We start from the raw sequence: 20,899 nt of genomic DNA on the forward strand, positions 1-20,899 counted from the left end.
TTTAAGACTCTCCTCTTCCTATATGGAGTTTCGGAGGTCACTAAAAACGTTCCTATTCCAGCAGGCTTTCGGCTCCTAGCTCTCTTCTTGCTCTCACTCAGTGACCTCGCCAGCGCCATGAAACTGATTCAGTGTACGTGCGCTTTATAAGTCTTTTTAAATTCAAATTCCAATGCTGGCACTACCACTCCCCCCATCCTTCCTGTTACCGTATGGCCCAGATGACTTCTTGTACTGTACTGGTGGGGTGGCAAATGCACACCTGTAAAAAAATGGTACAGTGCGGTAACATCCCATCAGTTTCAAGAAATCTCAAATATATTTCCATGGAATCTGGAACATTGATGTGGTCCTGGTTTTACCAGGCAGAATTACGTAAGGTGTTTTCTTTTCTGTGGGTATTGTCGCTCACATTTACCACCTGCTCTGGGCAGGTCATTAATGTGAGAGGGGGCCAGCTGTGTGGTCAAGAAGGATGGTGGGGACTGTGGAAGAGGGCAGGGGAGACTGTAGTCAGGCAGGGCAAAGCATTATATGATCCCTGTGTGCCATGACTGGAGGTGGGGTGGTGGCAGGAAAAATGGTCCAGGCTGCAATGCAGCTGTCCGGAATCCATTTTACTGGCCAGATATTCCAGCCAGTAAAATCAGTTCCATTGTTCTCTCTTACCATAAATTTGAGTGCAGGAACAATGGCCCACTCATGATTGAGTGGAATCCTGAATGAAAATTTTGCTTTGCTCAACACAAAATCAGATTTACAGAAAGGTGGCAAAATTCGAACCATGTTACAGTCCAGACCCTTCTATAACATGAGCCCTGGCATAGTAAGAAATTGTATTATTAGAACTTGTATAGTATACAAACAGAAAAAAAATCTACTTCAGGAGGTAGGATCGGCTTTTTTTGCTAATCCTTTACTGTTACTTCACACTTCTCTCAGCTTAACCCCACAACATTCTAATGTTATTTTATAACTCAGGCTTCAAACGGCTGACAGAAAAACACAACAATTATGTTGCAACACCATACCAGGCAATACCCCCTTATATTAATTCAGAATATCCTGCTGCTTGCATGTGTATACTTAGAGAGTCATTTAGACCAAGTGAATAGCCCATTGATTTGTGGGGTAGAGAAGGTTCCGCCTCTGCCATCCGAAGATGAATTACCTGATGCACCTATGGAGTCCAATTATCTTGCAGGGAATCTTTTCGCTAAAAGTGCTACCTCACCTCGGCACAGTAGGAGCAGTTTCAGCAAAAATATCAAGCGGCACAAATTTCCTTATTTTGGAGATTTGTAAATAAATTCACAAAACGGGGGTTATTTAATAAAACAGTAATATCAAGAAAACATGACACTAAAACTGCGTTTTATCCAAGGGGTTGGGGGACCATGATTTGCATTCTCTGTGACTGCCCTGGTTTACTTGGGGGCACCTTGAGGTTGGCAGCCCTGTGGATAATGTGCCGTCACCTTCAGGGAGGTTTACACCAGATGTCCCACATTTGCCAACAGTCAAGTAACTCTCATAGCATCAGCTGCAGAGTTTCAGCAATGAGGACAATGCCGGTTCTGGGCTAGGTCCATGTCGCACATCCATATCAGGAAAGTAACTCAAGTATACCATTGTGAAGACCTCCATGGAGATTAAGCTAGAGCTGAGGCTGTGGTTTCAAACATTTGAACTGCTTGTTGATATTCATGGATACCCTTTTATCAACAAGTTCAGGACATCCAGACAGTCAATATTCATCCTGCATTTTGGGTGGGAATTGCTACTTTTTGCCCAGACATGGGCCATCAAGGCCTCTTATTTCCCCTTTGTTACTGCTTTGAGCATATACCAATGCTTCACCATCAGGCAAAGAACCTATGTCAATGAGATTTCTCGAACCACTCTATATTGTGCAGAGTCAAATTTGTGCATGGTAGAGTTTGCGGTGGTGGTTTAGCTTACCACATTCTGAGAATTTACTATGCTTCTATGGAAATTCACAATCATGTAGAATGCATCAACTAACGGTTTCACAGTCTTACTAAGCCTTCATGCTAACCCTGGGCCAGCCACCTCAGTGGTCAAAGACAACGGCCTCTCAGATATTTAAAACAATTATTTATTGACCTTGGCCTCGGAGACGATGAGTTCCACAGGTTTTGGTCTGACCTGTAACAGTTTATACCATTTCTAGAACCCAGACATACATGCCAACATACCTGGGTCAGGCAGGAGACTCCTGATTTTGTAAGCCCAAAACGGCTATCTCGCACCTATAAGGGTGGGTGGTGGTGGTGGTAAATTATGCCCCCTCCCTCCCATATCTTTTCAAAATGTCCCTCTTTGGAGCTTTTCAATGTTAACATGTATGCCCAGGCAGGGTACATTTGATTGATATACCTGGTTCCTACAGGACCCAACAAAGGTTCCTGCACAGCTGTAGGTGGCGCCCAGCCAGTTTAATTTGCAGCCAAGTGTGTCTTCAGCCGCCCCCCCCCCCTAAAATTCACTTCTAGAAACACCACTGAACTTGAGGACTCAATTACCAACATGCAGAAAGAAGCATTTGCAATGCAATAGGTCTCGCCTTTGTGAAAGTTAGAGTATTGGCATTGTAAATGATAATGTTTGTTACTTTTTTTTTGTTTGTAGTCGGGTAAATATTTGGCTCGTTTTATTTGTATAGATTTCTTACTAGATAAAATGTGACAGAATGAGTTGAATATAATTTAGTTTGTTGACTGTATTATAAGTAGGGCTCCCAGTTTTATGCTTTTTTTGTCATTTCTGTCTGTATTTATCCATATTTATTTTTTTCTAATTTTATCTGTATTTATCCATATTTCTTTTGGGTTTTGTGAAAAAATTAAGCTGAAATTAGAATATTTCCACATTCATTTAACTGATAAATATGCACTCTTGCTTGAACGTGTGCAGGTTACAGTGCTGTGAACACCCGCAAGAAGATAAATCAGTGCACTTATTTGAAAATTTCAGTATGAACCATGTGCATATCTACTTCTGTTAAAGCCTCTTTACTAAAATTCCTTTTTTTTACCCCTTATCTAGCAATCCAAAACATCTATTGGCCTGGCAGACAGTATTTAGAATTACTCAAAAAGCAACCCAATTCCCGTTTTTATCCACATTTAAAAATAAATACAGACAAGAAAATTAATGTTTTCGATCTGCATTTATCAATAAAAATGGAAAACAGGGAGCCTTAATTATAAGAGTGCTGGCCTGGTGCTGTGAAGGATGTAAAGGTGTCTATGAGTGACTCACCCTGCTAGAAATCCCTGACCTACCTCTGTAGGATACCAAAAAATCATTTGAAAATGGCTTTTTTTCTATACAAACGTTTCTATCTAATGTTTGAATGCATAGATTCCTAAGCTTATTTTTATGGTAATTAATGGCCAGCCGTTAGGGTGTTTGCAAGCGTTCTCAACATTGACAGATATGGGTAGTGTGGAACAAGGTGAAATGCTCATTTGCCCAGGATTACTCAGATAAGCCACCTGAAGAAACTAGAATTAGAACCCGGTCACTTGTTTTCACAACCAATAATATACTCAATCGGCTATATGAAGTAGCCCATTCAACAGATTCCTCTTTCGGTCACTGTTATCTAACAAAATTCTTGCCGCTTTGCAGAATGCCACGTGTGTGCAGATCGCCTAATGTAGACGCGCTTCACTTCCCTTCTATTCCTGCAACTTTTAATTAGAATTTCTCTGTTTCTTGCAACAATGCAGGAGCTCTGATGTGAAAACAACAAGGTGATAGTGAGGCATAGATTCTACAGGGTAAGGGGGTGCTCCTTATCCTTTAGCTAACAGAGATTAGTTGAATCACTTGTGCAGCCAAGCCATTACTTCAAGGAAAACAATATGCATAGGAGAGAGGATGGAAACGAAGAGCTTCCATCTCTTCTAATTAAAGTCTTGGTCACAGGGAAATGAGGCAGATAAGGTTACAGTCAATGATCGCTGCTCACCGAGGAAGCCAGTGAATCTGACCTCTGATCTGAAGCATTCTTCTGTGCAGCAGTTGACTGAGGGTGCGGGTCGGTCCTCTGCGAGGCTTGTAGGGCTGGTGCACAGTTAGTCACGTCTCGGGCTAGTGGTCTGTCAGAAAGGCAAGGCTAAAATCAGCCTTATAAACTGTGAGTCTTGTTTGTAGTACTGGGGCTGAAAGGAGAAACCCACAGATCGGCGACAGAATGTCTAGAGAAGACGAACACATGTGACTACGACAGCCAGGTTCCTTTTAGGACAAAGACGACAGCCTACTGGAACATACATTATTGGGAGTGCAACCTCAAGTTATATACAGACTTCTGCAGGGGTCCGCGCTTTTGTGCTATCTGTAGTAGAGGACTATGCAAATGTTTTCACCACCTGCAACCCGGACCAGGCAGTGTTTGTAAAAAAAGGACCTCTAATTAAATGAAGGCAAGAAATAGCACAAGTATGCTTAAGCAAACAAAGGAAGTTATAAATCCTAATCACAGAATGCGGGCAAGGACAGCAGTCTCTGCCACCAGCTCTTTAGCCTTATGGCGAGGGCATAGTACATTAGCAGCATGGCCCTCTATCTCCACCCACCTGCCTCTGCTGTGAGGCAGGGGCAAGCTGGAGCCTTTTTAATGATTGGAGGGGGAGGGAGAGCAGAGAGAATGGGATGGAGGAGCAGGGGGAAAAGCCACAACAAGGAGAGCAAAACCAGCGCAGTGCTAAAAAAAAAAAAAAAAAAGCTGCGCTGATAGAAAGTACTCAAAGCACCGGAGCAAGAGAGTTGTGCTGGGAGGAGTAGGGCAGGCACAGACAGCAGTGCCCCTGCTCTGAAGCAGGCTCCAGCACAAACCTACCTCTTGTTGGCCTGAATACGCTGTTCTGCTGTGAGGCAGGTCAGGCTGGAGCCTGCTGACTAATTGGGAGTGGGAGTGAGAGCAGAGAAAGTGGAACAAGGAGCCAGTAAAATACACAACAATGAAAGCGAAACCAGCACAGCGCTCATGAAACGGGTTAGGCGCTCAAATAATTTCACAATTATAAAAAACAAGCAGGGTGGGGGGCAGGAGGGAAGCTCACGGAACAGAACAGGTGCCCTCCAAGCACCTCGGATGATGAGGAGGAAAGAAATGCTGTATGTGTCAGATGGGTAGCAAATAGTGGGTCTGCAATAGCAGGTACGAGAAAGTCATTTAAGAAAATAGTGCTCGCAGACTGTAAATAAAGCATACTGAGTAACAACACAAATAAAAGGGCCAGTCCTCATGGTAGATTACAAAAGCAGAAAAGGTTATACTAAGGAGGGACTACTGAACCTATTCACAATCGAAAGCAGCCATTCAGAATGAACAGTAACAGGAGCCAATTGAAAAGATGGGCGGAGCTTCAAGTCCATCCCTGAATTCAGCATGTCTCAAAGAGACAGCACAAGGGCTGCCTGTGCGAGACCTAACAAAAAACACAGAAAGGAATGAGCTACTCAGACATGGAGCTGGTAACCGGAGAGCTTTGTATTTCATGCTTTTGGAAATGAAAATCATGTGACTAATAATGTTTAAAGCTCGTGTAGTACATCTAGCAGAATGCCTTTCACTGGACATTCGCTTTACATCGATGGAGCACACAATGAAGATACTGAGCATGCCAAATGAGGATCCTATGCCTGATGAATTAACAGCCCTACTCAATAACCGCCTGCTCACCTCTTCCAGTTTCTTGGCATTGCCGGTAACGAATACAATGCTTCTCTTGACAGAGGCGGCCATGCTTCTTGTGGGGTATAGTTTCCCGGGAAATACGTCCTCATCTTCTCTGTACAGCCAATAGACGTAGATCTGATCTGCGGCTCAAGTCTCGTTTTGAACCTTATCCCGCCCACTTCGAACAAGGAAGAGGCTATAAAACGGTTCCAACCTGGCAGCCATCATGGAAATAAACATTGAATTACATTTAACACTAGTTCATATAAGAAATGCAAAATCGCTCTATTTAAAACAGCTACAGTTGTGAAAAAAAGTTTCAATAATAAGTGCATCGCTATTTGCAGGCATAAATCCACCATTTCGACAAATTCATACATGCATATCCATGCGAAATGGCTACATCCGAAAGGAATTCACAGCAGAACTGCGGCTGTCACTAAGAATCGAGTAGTCTTTCGTTTGTTTCCTTGCCTGTGTAGTCCATGTGCTGTCAGTGAGTTCCGTGCTTTTGATTAAATGTACTCGCTTGCCTCTCTTGCCCATTTCTGTGTTTCCCGCTATGGAGTTGCTGCCACGGAGCTCGCAGGAGTTCGCCTCGGCCCAATACTGGGAGCGATTTTTCCGTCGCCGGGGAACACGCGCCTTCGAGTGGTATGGAGGCTACACTGAGCTTTGCGGGGTGCTGCACAAGTACATCAACACGAGGGACAAGGTGTGTTCTGCTCTAACCCCAGGGACATTTGCTTGTCTTTTGTCACCGTGTGCTGCCATTTCTGTTAAACACCAGCTAATACTATGAAAGCGCTACTCACTTTTCCTTCCACGACATGGTGCTGTTGACACATTTTTTTTCCTCAGTTGTTTGTACGATCCCCCTCAAACCCAACAGTTCCTGGCTCAATATTTAGTGCTATGCGCTGCCTCAAGGTTTCCTTCAGTGCGCTGTACAATCAACAAGCATTGGCATTTAGTTATGCATCACAATATCCTTGGTGCAATAACATCAACTGTTGCATGGCTAAAAATGTGTAAGGTCCCAAAGGCGAGACCTATTGGCTATGCCAATGCTTGTTGTCCTGTGTAATGGAAGGTTGCACTGCTGTCTTCCCTGTGTTAGGTAAGCTTGCACTGCTGGCTGGCCTGTGTAATGGAAACTTGCACTTCAGCCTGTCCTACGTAATGGAAACTTGGATCTGCAGTCTGCCCTCTGTTAGGTAAGCCTGCAATGCAGTCTTTCCTGTGTAAGGGAAGCTTGCACTCCTGTATGCAGGGCCGGCGCTAGGCATGGGCAGCATGGGCAGCCGCCCAGGGCCTCGCGCTCAGGTGAGAGGCAGGGGGCCCCCCTGCTCCACCAGGGCCCCCTCCCCACACATTACAATACACATCGGAGATGTCTGGTGTCCAACCACGTGGTGGCATTCCTGGGGGTGCAGGGGTGGGGGGGAGGGACAAACAGAGTGGGGAAGTCACAGCGGCAGGGCCATCAATTAGGGCTCAGAGTGTCAGGGGCGAGGCAACACCTCTCTTAAGTACCAGCCATTCCTGTCTGCATTTTGTTGCTAGGTGACAGAAGGCCCCTTTGTTTCCAGGACCAGCCGGAAACAGGTAAGGAGCAGTGGGTGAGGGGAGGAGGGAGCAGCTGGAGAAACTGGTGCTGGGGCAGTGTTTTAAGAAAGGCTTTGTTACTGCTTCAGGCCCGGGGGAGGGGGCCCCCTTTCCCTGGGCCTCGAAGCACTAGAGCAAGCTGCAAGGTCCCGGTGTGGGGCCCCCTTTCCCTGGGCCTCTAAGCACTATAGAAATCTGCAAGGTCAGGGTGTGGGGGCCCCCTTCCCAGCGCCTTGTAGCTACTACTCCCTCTTTCTTTTCCTTTCCTTTATTTGTTCCCCTGTGAAATGAATCCAAAAAAGGAAAACGTTTTTGCTGGAAAGGTCATCTTTTGTGTGACATTTCTCACTTCCAAAGTGCAGCCTTGAGAAAGAGAGAAATAAAAAATTCAAACGTAAAAAACAACTAAAGCAAGACAGAGTGGGTCGAAAAGGGGCCAGATTGATTTTATTCACACCTAAATCACATTAGTGCCACTACACCGAGTTTACCAGTGAAGCGCTACTTTTGTTTTCTTGTCTTTCTCTAAACAGCATTGTTTTTCCCAGGTGGGGAAGAGCACCATTTCTGGATGTACTGCAATACCTCCTTGATGGGCGGACTGGAAAATAAAGTGCATACCACTGCTCTGTATTCACAAATGTGGTCTTTTTAAACCATATTGCTTTTGTTTTGTAAGGATATATTCAATGGGCATTGAAGCAGGTCCGTTCCGGCCCTGTAGTCATGGCCTTAACTTTTCATGCAAAGGCACTCATTCATTTCTGAATAAGTGCTAAAGCGTCAAGGTAACCATGTTGTTCCTGTTTATATTTCACATGCTTTAATTAATCTTACATTCCTTATGAGTGTTTGCTTTTTCCAGAATGTTGTCACTTTTTTTTTTTAGGCAGCATATTGCTCTTGTCTAGTGCGTAATTTGAAATGAGTCGCCTCTAGGTGTTAGTAGCGGGGCACAATTGGGTTGTAGTTGAAGGCAGTGCGAGTTTCTCTCAGTGCGGTAGTATGGTGTTCAGTGGAGAGAGGATGTGGCACTATGGTCAGAGCTGCCGAATTTGGAAATGGGGAGACAGGTTCAGCCTTCATGACCAGTCCACCAGACCAATCTCCCTGAGGGAGCACATTTCCATGCTAGACCTTGCAAGGACCCACACGACCTTAGAAGCCCTGGTGTTTTAGCACCAGCAGGTGAACCCTAGCAGTGGCAAGTGTGGGTTAACCTTGAAGGCCTGTCTACCACAATCCCTATTGAAGCCCACTGCAAGTCTTTTGGGGAGGCCTACGAAGCAGCACACCCTAGAGCAACAGTGACTCTGTCATTGAGGTCACAGGACCCTTGAGCAGGGAGGCTCTAGGGTGGTGCAAACGGTGAGATCGCATTGAGCGCTGACTTTGGGTCATGTTTGCGGATATATTATCTTTCTAAAAGCACTTGCTGCCTCCTTCCTGGTCTCCAGGAATTTTCGGCAACAACAAAAATGTCATGAAACTCCGGTGATCAATAATGTACATCTTTGTGAGACCTGCACCTAGCTTTTCCATCTAATGAGACAAATGTAATCCATTTAACAGTTTTAAAATATATGGACTTATTTCATTTGTATATTTATCTTTTTGTCCATGTTACTGATATCCATGTTAGGTCTCTTCAGGGATGCCAAATAAGATCAATAGTCCTGCGATGTCACTTTCTATGATGTCACTTCTTGTGATGTTACCAAGGGCGGCTCCTTCACTAGGGCAGATGAGCGACACCCCACTACTTTCTCGCAAAAGCAGAAACGCAAAATACTAAAATGTACATTTTATGTTTCTGCTTCTAGCACCGCGAGAAAGCAGAAGTGTTTCGTTGGGGGCGGGCGGGTCTGTTTTAGGGCAGGAGAGGATTGCCTTGCCAACTGCTAAGGGCGCTGACTGTTCGGCCAATCCAGTCATGCGCACTCTGGCCTTCCTCTATGTAGGCTGCAATGCAGCCTACATGGGGAAAATGGCCTCCCCATAGGCGCCTGGCTGGTCGGCCTCCTGATCAATCACAACGCTGCCATTGCAGCTATATGATTGGCTTAGGGGAGGGGAGGGAGGCTGCCTGCTTCTTGTTCTACACCCCCCCTTCCGAACTCCTGCGAGATCCTCCACCCGCGAGCCATGCCGGCTGCGACTGGAAGATATATGCAAATTAGAGGGGCCTCACATCTTCTCTTTCGCCCGGGGCCCCAGGAGTTCTAGGACCGGCCCTGCCTGTATGTCCTATAGAAGTAAAGCATGTACAGCTGTCTGACATGTGTAAACAGCGATTGCACAGCTGTCTGCCCTGCCTATGGGAAGCTTGCCCTGCTGTCTGCCCTGTGCTAGGTAAGCTTGCCCTGCTGTCTGCACTGTGTTAGGTAAGCTTGCCCTGTGTTAGGTAAGCTTGCCCTGCTGTCTGCCCTGTGTTAGGTAAGCTTGCCCTGCTGTCTGCCCTGTGTTAGGTAAGCTTGTCCTGCTGTCTGCCCTGTGTTAGGTGAGCTTGTCCTGCTGTCTGCCCGGTGTTGTTTGTCCTGTGTTACGAAAGCTTGCACAGCTGTTTGTCCTATTGAAGTTAAGCATGTACAGCTGTCTGGCCTTTGGAGGAGGAGATTTTACTGTTGTCTGCCCTGTATAAGGGAAGCTTGCACTGCTGTCTACTCTGCCTAAGGGAAGCGTGCACTGCTGTCTGCTCTGCCTAAGGGAAGCTTGCACTGCTGTCTGTCCTGTGTAAGGATAGGGTATGCTGTTGGCTGCCCTATGCAAGGCAAGCTTATACAGTTGTGTGACCTGTGGTAACAAATAAATGTACTGCCGTCTTTCCTGCGTAAGGAAAACTTGCATTGCTGTCTGTCCTTCAGAGGGAAAGTTTCCATCGCTGCCTGTCCTGTATAATGGAAGCTTGCACGGGTACCTGCCCTGCTTAATTAAAACTAGCACTGCTGTGTGTCCTCATGAGTCCTTGAATGTCATCACTCCAGCGCGAATCAAGCTTGCGCTCTCGTCTGTGCAAGGAAAGCGTGCACTGCGGTCTGTAACACAGGCCCCTGCAGCCCCTGCGCGCAGGTGGTACCCACCCTTCAAGGGGGCCCCATTCAGCCCAAGGCCTAGGAATATGGAAGACTCTGTGGCCCCTCAACACATTTTACAGGAGGGAGGGGCATGATTTTGCGTTGCACCACTAGGCCGCGCCTGTCCTGAGCAAGGGAATCGTCTACTGCCGTCCGTCCCGTGTATGGGAAGTTTCGACTCCCACCCGCTGTGCGTAAGAAATGCCGACACTGCTGTTATCCTGGGCAAGGGGAGCTTGCACTGCGGCCTCGGGCTGTCCTAAGTAACTGAAGGGGAGGGGCGTGGTGTCACGACTGCCGGATTTGTGGGGTTGTGAGAGGGCTCATAATGAGGAAAATACAAAACTGCAAGCAGAGAGGCCGCGAGTTTTCAGCCAGGCAGTGTTTGCCCATCCTCGCCCGCATGGCGCAGCAAAGTACAGAAATGCAGCGGGTCCATGATCGGCTCAGAGCAGCACATTCCGCAACCTCAGCTGCTTTACGAGCACAGTTTGTGTTCCTAAGTGTTTAAAATTTAGTTTGTTCCACCATTAATAGGTGGTTTTATATGTGTTGCTTTGTGGTGTTTTATGCTAGAAATCAAACACATGGTGGTCTGACCATGTGACTTGAGTCCTCGTTTGAAAGGTAACCAGTTCTGTATTTGCAAAAATTACATCTATGATGTGTCTAGCTATATGTGTGGGTTTCTGGACAATCTGATGTAGGTTCAGTGCATCTAGGCCAGTGATTATTGTTTTCGGATGGGACATTTTGGGTTTGTCAAACCAAATGTTTAGGTCACCAATAATGCATAGGTTGGAGGGTAGTCTCATCAGGATTGAAACTGTGTCTAGAAGTGTGTCTGGGAATGTTGCATTGCTAGCTGGAGGTCTGTAAAAGAGTAGGAAGTTACAGTAGGAAGATGGTGTAGGGTTGTATTTGGTGAAGAGGGTTTCACAAACTTGTATGGAGACGTTGTGTGCTCTAGTGATATTTAATGTTTGCTTGAATACAATAGCTAGGCCACCTCCTCTTGTGCCTATATGACTTTATGTGAAAGTTTGATAACCTAGAGGAACAGCTTCATGCAACACTGGAGCCATGTCGTCTTCCAACTATGATTCAGTTACAAGGAATAAGCCAGGTTGTGTGTCAGTGAGGAGGTCATAGATGTAATGCTTGTTTCTAGAGAGTGATTGAGCATTTATTAGTAGGCAGTTTACAGAATGTGTTTTGGTGATGGCGTGGCTTTGTTTTGTAGAAGAATGTGCAGTTTTTTGTGTACTTGTAGGAGGTGCTCCCTTAGTTTGGTATTAGCTGTATGAGGATAGCAACAGTGTAGCCTTTTCTGTATTTTATTCCTCGACTAGCATGCTAAGAAGGCGTTCTGTCGGGTCTGCATGTGTAGGTGGTGGAAATGGTGGGTGAGAGTGAGTTGGTAAGCTGTGTTTTTTTTGTGCAGTAGCCTTGTTATGCAGTAGATATGGAAATGTAAAGTTGTGAAGAGTGGCATGTTGTTGTTTATTTTGTTTGCGTCTGTTTAGGGTGGAAGGTGTATGTTGGGGTGATACTGGTGCAACATGTGGGTCATATTGCAAGGTTCTAAATTGTCCAGTGGAAGAGAGGCGGTTGAAAGATATTTGCTGCATTGCTAGTAAAATGTTAGGTGTGGGGGAAGAGAGAAAGATTGCCAATACAGTTGGTTGAGGGTTTGTATTATTTGTGTAGCCAGGATGGTGGGCGTTGGTGTATTATTGTAGTTTCTGGTGGAAAGTATTATGAGGTTGTGTGTGTGTGAGAGAGATTTTGTTGTGCTGGTGTGTGTTATGTTTTGATTTATTTTGATGAGTAGTGAGAGGAGATAATGTAGTTCTTTCCTGAGAAGTATTTTTATGTAAATTATGAGTGGAAGCTGTATGGTAAAGGCAGAGGTGATGTGTTTTAGAAAGGAGGGTATGTGGTGTGTGAGAGGGGATGGACAGGAGCTAAGAGTTTGTGTTTAGATATGATCGTTGTAAGAGGTAAGATGTGTGGTAGAATGGAATGTAAGGGTTGTGTGATTGTGTTTGGTTGGTAAAAAGAGGAAGAGGGTGTTGGTGGATGAAATTATGGAAGGTTGAGTATAGGCTTAGTGGTGACAGATCGGGGTCAGTCAGGAGTAAGTAGAGTGTAGAGATGGTGCTTTGCATGAGCAGGGAGTGTGCATCTGGATGGAATGTAGTTATGTATAGTGTGGGTTTGGGTTGAGTTTGCGATGTGTGGTTTTTTAGTGGTATAGGATAGAGACATGTTTTGAACCGGTGAGTACCGACCTATTTAACGCACTGTTGCTGCCCTTTAAACATAACCCTGTAACGAGGAGAAATGTAGCAGTGGAGGGAAACCAAATGGGCACTTGTCTGGCATGATACACCCAGCAGCTAGGATTCACATAAAAAAAAATCCAAGTTGGCTTCATTACTTGATAAACTCTAAACCGTGGGTGTGTCCAAAGAGCACAAGGCCTTCAGACTCTCAGCCTACATTGTGAGGCCCGTTCTGGTAGACACAAAATATGATTTAAATCTAGCTTCTAGATGGGCTCAAGGCTAGCCCATAGAAACCTGTCCTCTCCATAGAACACTCGAGCATAGCAAGAAATATAAATCAAAAGAAGAGATACAAGACAGGTTACTGAAGCAGGTCAGAGAAAGTGCCTTCTTGGCGAGAGCTACATTATTCTAATAAGGCCAGGGGGTTTCAAACTAGTTTATCTTGGTAGTGGCTACATATCTCTACGAATTATTTATATTTACTGCTCATCTCTTTTGACCCAGATTTCCCAGTTATTGATGCCATACTATTGAAGAATCAGGTGCCTTCTTGTGAGAAACTGTGAGCACGCAATGCAATTACCATGGAACTTGGGTTGACCTTTTGTTTGGTTTGTGATAATAGATGGTTGGTGTGAACTTTTCTTTTTTGCAAACCAGTTGTTGAAAATACCCTTATGTCTGCAGATAAAGATGTTGCCAACTCCTCCTTTCTCTCTCTCATGTATGATTATTTTTTTAGGTCCTTGTCATTGGCTGCGGAAACTCTGAGCTGAGTGAACAGATGTATGATGTGGGGTATGAGGACTTGGTCAACATTGACATCAGCGAGGTCGTTATCCGACAGATGACTGAGCGTAATGCAGCTCGACGGCCTAAGATGACCTTCCAGCATATGGATATGTTGGACATGAACTTCTCAGACTCGCACTTTCAAGTGGTGCTGGATAAGGGTACCTTGGACGCTGTTCTCACAGATGAGGAGCAGATGACTCTGGAAAGGGTGAACCAGATGTTTGCCGAGGTCAGCCGAGTGCTACAGGTTGGCGGCCGCTACCTATGTGTTTCCTTGGCACAGGATCACATTCTGAGAAAGGTTGTGGGCCACTTTACCAAGGAAGGTTGGATGGTGCGTGTTCACCAGATCGAGAACGGGGCTATTGAATCTTCATCCCCAGACACTCAGTTTGCTATGCCAGTTTTTGTCTTCGTCATGACCAAGTTCAAGAAACTGCCAGGCTCAACATTAAGGATTTTGGAGATGTGTGCCAATGAACAGGACAAACCGGTGCGGATGGAGAGTGAAGAACATTTGACTGAGGCAGTGAGGGAGAGACAGCGTTATGCACTGCTAAGACACCAGTTGAGTTGCAGTGGTGGTGCTGGGGATGTCTCTCTGGACCTGTGTGACAAAGACACAGGCAAAACTCGTTACACATTGCATATAGTTGACAGCCCTGCCGTGCGAATAGCCCACGGCAATCATTTTGCAGCCTTCATTAGTAAGTACATCTATCTCATGGTGGGGGCGAGGGATGGGCTTGTGCTAAGCAATAGTATTTTTTTTACCCAAATCCTGTCTTTATGTTGCATGGTTTTTATCTTACAATGGATACGTTACACTATTAGTCTCTGTTCCCAACAATTGCAGATTCTAATGGTTTGTCTATTAGGTTAAAGTTAGTTTCACCTTTTCATGTTTCATATGAAATCCAACATGTGATCCTCCTATGACCATCACTTCATGGCCAATGTGAAGTCAGCTGGTGCTACTGGCCTGGATTGTAGTAAGTGCGGATCCAGGTGTATGTAGAGGTAATTGTTACACGCGTTCAAGGCTACTTTTGACCAGAAAGTGGTAGCTGATGAGAGTAGAGTCCCGTAGTCTGAATTATGATGTTTACTCATTTATCGAGAAACTTAAAGTGGGCGTTATGCTCTGCGTCTGACTCTGGAAAAAAGATCAGGGAAATAATGGACATATTCATAAAATTCTACTATGAATGTACCTGGGGTCACAGATGGGTAATTGTATTAAAGCTCATACAAAATTAATCAACAAAACACACCTGTAGCACAGAGGGACAGGTGAGCAAAGCTCTAGTAGTGTCAGCACTGGCATGTAGCTTTACTCTGACATGCATTGAAGAACGAGTCCAGTTGAGTTGATTTGTCAGACATTTCACTGTTTTTAGAATTGTAAAAATCACAAAATGTTTGGAATTCAGTATTGTTTTCAGCTTCATAAAATACAAAATAATTTTTCTCACCTTGTCTCTCATCGTTCAACATCAAGGCCACAAGGTGTTTCCATGATTGCAGAGCCTAGTACAAAAGGCGTTGTAGGGTAACATGGAAGTGTCTCGGTCTTATGGAAATTACGTAGACATTGTTTTATAGGTATACTGTACCAACCCCATATAAAGTTCCAGAATTTGTGCGAAATTCTTTTGAGAATGTAAGCACTTCTATTGGGCAGTCTAACTCCTATGCTTGTCTCCATACCACTCGGTTTGAGTTTTCAAATCTGGATCAACTGTAGAATTCTATATTAGTGTGATTATCAGTTAGGAATTTGTCATATGCTGACTCCATGATTCATTCCCTCCTTAATTTACATAATTTTATAATAAATAATAATTTGTAAAGTCTGTACTAGGCTGAGCACACCCCACCTGTGGCCATTGGCAGTACATTTGAATTTTTCAACCAAGCCTGCACCCAGTGCTAACTTGGCATAGTTCTCGTTAATTTTTTTTTGTGTTTTCTCTAATAAACGCCTAAAGGAATTCCAATAGACCAAAGGTATTTCCTACTTAAACACAAACTCACCCAGTACTGTAGAAGCCCTTACACGATGTCATAAAGTACAGAATTGCATCGCAAGGCGGTCACATGTGTGGAGAATCTATTTTGCAATCACTTGATCATTGATATTTATCATAACGGCATAAAATAATGTTGTTACTAGGTTAACCATTCAAAAGCAGTCAACTTGTCTACACTATATACAATTTTGTAACCGAATCAAACAAATTAACTTCTTTTTAATTGTGTTTAATTCAATAACCATAAAATATATATAAATTGTAAAAAGACAGCCAACGTGTGGTTCGCGGCGAGGAGTCCTCTGCTTTTCCAGGGAAGTGTAGCAGTGATAAATCTACTAAAGAGAAACGCGCACATTTAAAAAAAAATTTAGCACAGTATGTATCAATCAATTATATTTTATTATATATAATTTATTAAAAATGCTATTATTGATGCATATTTTAAAAAACAAATTCTGTGCATTTCCTTGTAAGGGATCTCAAACATTATTTAAAAAAAAAAATCGGTAGGAGGCAATGGCAATAATAACCTCCTAGACCTAAAAATAGTAACCTCACTTGTATTCCACATTTTCCTTAAAAGAAGCAGCACTAGAGTCCTTCATTTTATTACGTAGATCTTAAAAATTTAAAAACTATTAAAGTCTATATTGGCCCTTCTTAACAGTTGGTAACTAAAACATGGTCTCAAAAGTGCTCTAGTTCTTCTGTTGCTAACCACATTATGAAAAATAGTGCATAAGGTCAGTTAGTGGCTGAATTTTGAGATTGAATACAAATAGTTTATAATGTGAAGTTCTGAATCCAATATCACAGGTAATCGTTTATGGTTTCATACATCATTACGAAATCTATTTAAAATCAGACTTGTGTTATCCCATTTTACAAATGCAAAAAGAACAATTGATGGACAGAATGCAGAAAAATTTCATACATTCACCCTAGTACAGAGATCTGGGCCTAAATCCATCGTTTTTTCCGTCCATCAAATACTGAAATAAATGTATATCATTTTTTTCATGCTCATAGCTATAATAATGAAACAATAAATGAAAGTAACGTTGTTCAACTCATTACCCCTGTATCCATTTTAAGATTAAATTGCTAATTTGGCAATTTTAACTGTCACTATCCACTATAAACACTACCTCAACTGTGTACGGGCTATCAAATTTCAATCCCAAGAACAGTCACTACTGAAGTTCACCATGTTTCCCTGATTGGTTTCACATTTCTCACACTAAAACTCTTTTATGTCTCCATATGCAACAGATATGCAATACAGAATGTATCAGCTATGACACACTAGGGCAGCTAACTATAATGTCACTGAAATAAAAATTAATTTAAAATGTAATTGTTTGTATTCATACATCTTCATTCACTGGTTAACTTTCGCAGTAATCAGGAGAATCTCTTGCTGTCCCCAAAGTACATTCAATAAATACCCATGATAAGGCAGACTGTATAGTTGTACTGTAGTGACCAGAAAAGAGAAAAAACAGTTATTGGCACATGTAAGGCTACAAGTGCTTATTACTTCTAAACCCATAGCTAGTAGTGATCACTGTTTAGGCCTTCAGCAAAATTTGCAACATCTAGGGACCCACCTCTTCATAAGGTACCATTGGGTTCCCTTCAAAATGCATGCCAAATAACTTTCTTTTGTTACCTGAACATGTTACCAGCTTCAGACATCATAATAATCAGTAGTGACCTATTCCAAAATTTGAAAAACTGTTGCCCAACGGTTTATATATTGTAGTTCAAATGAAGGAGACACAGGGACCTATTACGATCTCGGTCGGAAAGCCTCCGACCTGAGGTCGGAGGCTTCTTGCCTGAGATCGTCCATTTCAGTTCTGACTGCCTAATTACAGTCTAGGCGGTCAGAATTGAAACTGGCTGGTTATTCGAGCTGGATTCTGACCGGCTCAAGTAGCCAGTCGGCCAGTTGGAGACTGGCCCGTAATCCCAATGGACGGCGTTTCCGCCATTGGATTACGATGCTCGGTTTCCCACAGGCTTTCCATGCCGGGCTTTCTGACCTGGAAAGCATTTGGAAAAGTGAGTTTGGGGGCCCCTTACAAGGCCCCCTTCTCTCTTTGCAGCCTCCAGTTGTGGGCCAAGGGTGCACCTATGGTCTCTCCCTGTTCATCCCTGCAGCGTGTGTTCTACGGCCAGTATGTGCGGTTGCATTGGACTTCTGCAGTCTGGAACGCTGATCAGAGGTCGGTCGGTCCCGATTCTACAACGATGTCGGTCGGAGGCAAAATGTCACAGATTTTCCATGTGACTGAAAAATCTATTCATTGACATGATGTACTGCACTAACATCTTCTACATAGACTAGATGTCGATGTAATTCTGCGGTCGGGACCGCCGACCAGAGGTCGGTCGGTCCCAATTCTGTGATGATTTTGGTCGGAGGTAACTCCGACTGACATCATAGTCTGCCCCAGAATGTCAGATTTTCCATGTGACTGAAAAAATTATTCATTGACAGGATATACTGCACTAACATCTTCTAAATAGACTAGATATCATTATAATGTGCAACAACAAAGTTCAACTTTTTCACTTATTCCAACAAAATATTATCTAGAAAGCCCAGAAATAACATCAGTTGCATAGAATATCTAATAGGTGTCTCAAACTTAATTCTTTCACATACGGAGCTACTCTTGACCCTAAGCGCCACGTGGCATTGTGTTCTTTTTAAGCTAATAGACCTCAGACAATCTCAAGGAATTTTTCCTTTTGGCTAAAAAGTCTTCAAACAAACGCACAACTTTGGTGACTTTTTCCCCCTAGTGTGCCAGATCTTACAATATTAATTAATCAATAGGGGGGGATTAGGGATTTGAATGTCTGTTTCATTCCCCAGGGTAAGTAGAGTTTATCAAAGAAGAAACAGACACTTGTAACACCTTAGGCCATTGGTAACAAAAATTTTAGAGAAACCTCAAAAACCCTATGCCAATATGGTTGTTGCGGTATATTTGGTTCATCCGCCCCGCATATGGGTTGTTGGCCGTTATCATTGGTTGCTCCAAATTTGTGGTGTTGCCAGCCTCAACCCGAGGCACCTCTGGCTTGTAGTGCAGTGTCCAGAGAAAGGAATGAAGTGTGTAGAAATTAGAATCTCAAAAAAAGGAAAAAAGGTTTAAAAACTGAAAATCACCCTGGATCATTTTAATTATCGGTGTGATTTTCAGATTAATTAAAAATGGATCGGTACTACCCAATTGATCGAGTTACCAGATCATGGTAGTTAGGTACAGTTATCACACAAACGTCGACATGTTTCTGCTCCGTCGGCCCACAGGGGTCTATAGAGCATTCGTCAGGACTAACAATAAAACAAACAAGGTACGTATTACTCACACCATTTGTGTTGTATTTTGATAAGAACCTGTATACATTTCCAGGGATATTGCCTCCTCCAGTTTCTGAAAGATAATAAGGGGAGTACATAGAGAAATACACACTTATTGGGAGCATCCTGATTTAGGCTTATGCATTAAGTGGAATAAAATTGTTATTCATTATTTCCAGAATTTTATCTCGTTTAGGAGGGGAGGGTTTTAGTGGAGAGGGTCGAGTATTTTACGCTGCAGACATAGTATTTTTTATACTTTCGAAATTCATTAGTTATTGCCCTGTATTCGAAAGAGCTGTTTATATAAGTTTATAATGAACCATTACGTGGTGGAAGAGTGTTTTAAATTCTTACGTACAGGCCTCTCGGGGCGCAATGCTATAAAGCCCTAAAGGTATGGGAACCGCGTTAAGTTGCAAGCACGGCGCGTTATCTCGGAGGAAATAAGTTCTTAGCTTCTTACGCGCTGGCCTCTAGGGGTCCAAAGAAAAGAGGAAAAAGGCCCATTAGGTTAAGGCAATCGTGTTGGATTACATGCCCGTTAGGTTAAGGCAAACGTGTTGGATTACATGCGCAGCGCGTTGGCATACCTTGTAACTGAGGTGTACTCGCTTGCGTCGGGGGAACCCTCTGGGCTCAGAGCTGTATTTAAAAAAGTATTGCATTAATATCTATTGCACGTAGTCACCTTACCGGGATTCAGTAGTTTCAGAAACAGCGCTCCGCCATTACCCGCGTTAGATTGCAACCTCGTCTTGTGCTGACTCTGCCCCCGGAAGTAACTGACTCCGGCTGGATGGACCATTTTTAAAGGGGCAGGAGCTTCTAGTTACGTAGTCAGAGCACGTAATGGGTTCAAGTTTTTTTGTTAGCAAACTTTATCGATACAGGGGATAAGTATAGCTCTTTTGTAATTGTTACAGGGAGTAAGCAAATATTTCATGATGAAATGGGATCATTTCGAAAACTGGTGCCAAGGAATACAATCATTAAGTCCATTTTCATGGGTTTTGAGGCGTTCCACCCACCTCTGTTCTTTCTCGAACAAAGTTCTTTCGCATCTTTGGGACTTATCTGTTAGCATTCCGGGGGCAGAGTCAGCACAAGACGAGGTTGCAATCTAACGCGGGTAATGGCGGAGCGCTGTTTCTGAAACTACTGAATCCCGGTAAGGTGACTACGTGCAATAGATATTAATGCAATACTTTTTTAAATACAGCTCTGAGCCCAGAGGGTTCCCCCGACGCAAGCGAGTACACCTCAGTTACAAGGTATGCCAACGCGCTGCGCATGTAATCCAACACGTTTGCCTTAACCTAACGGGCATGTAATCCAACACGATTGCCTTAACCTAATGGGCCTTTTTCCTCTTTTCTTTGGACCCCTAGAGGCCAGCGCGTAAGAAGCTAAGAACTTATTTCCTCCGTGATAACGCGCCGTGCTTGCAACTTAACGCGGTTCCCATACCTTAAGGGCTTTATAGCATTGCGCCCCGAGAGGCCTGTACGTAAGAATTTAAAACACTCTTCCACCACGTAATGGTTCATTATAAACTTATATAAACAGCTCTTTCGAATACAGGGCAATAACTAATGAATTTCGAAAGTATAAAAAATACTATGTCTGCAGCGTAAAATACTCGACCCTCTCCACTAAAACCCTCCCCTCCTAAACGAGATAAAATTCTGGAAATAATGAATAACAATTTTATTCCACTTAATGCATAAGCCTAAATCAGGATGCTCCCAATAAGTGTGTATTTCTCTATGTACTCCCCTTATTATCTTTCAGAAACTGGAGGAGGCAATATCCCTGGAAATGTATACAGGTTCTTATCAAAATACAACACAAATGGTGTGAGTAATACGTACCTTGTTTGTTTTATTGTTAGTCCTGACGAATGCTCTATAGACCCCTGTGGGCCGACGGAGCAGAAACATGTCGACGTTTGTGTGATAACTGTACCTAACTACCATGATCTGGTAACTCGATCA

The 20,899-nt window shown here is 43.6% G+C and overlaps 2 protein-coding genes across 2 annotated transcripts in view; one reads left to right on the forward strand and one right to left on the reverse strand.

Moving 5' to 3' along the window:
• The window catches only part of ITPA (inosine triphosphatase), a 115,562-nt gene extending 109,712 nt beyond the window's left edge, over nucleotides 1–5,850 (reverse strand). Inside the window, exon 1 of the mRNA XM_086957630.1 lies at nucleotides 5,720–5,850. Coding sequence (XP_086813756.1) covers nucleotides 5,720–5,782 — 63 coding nt within the window. The 5' untranslated portion in view covers nucleotides 5,783–5,850. The remainder of the gene's footprint in view (nucleotides 1–5,719) is intronic.
• Nucleotides 5,851–6,198: 348 nt separating this feature from the next.
• Nucleotides 6,199–20,899, forward strand: part of METTL13 (methyltransferase 13, eEF1A N-terminus and K55) — a 104,746-nt gene continuing 90,045 nt past the window's right edge. The window contains exons 1-2 of the mRNA XM_086957641.1: nucleotides 6,199–6,431; nucleotides 13,435–14,194. Of these exons, the coding sequence (XP_086813767.1) occupies nucleotides 6,279–6,431; nucleotides 13,435–14,194 (913 nt within the window). The 5' untranslated portion in view covers nucleotides 6,199–6,278. The remainder of the gene's footprint in view (nucleotides 6,432–13,434; nucleotides 14,195–20,899) is intronic.

This window comes from Lissotriton vulgaris, chromosome 1_1 (genome assembly GCF_964263255.1).
Source record: "Lissotriton vulgaris chromosome 1_1, aLisVul1.2, whole genome shotgun sequence".
NCBI classification, from domain to species: Eukaryota; Metazoa; Chordata; class Amphibia; order Caudata; family Salamandridae; genus Lissotriton; species Lissotriton vulgaris.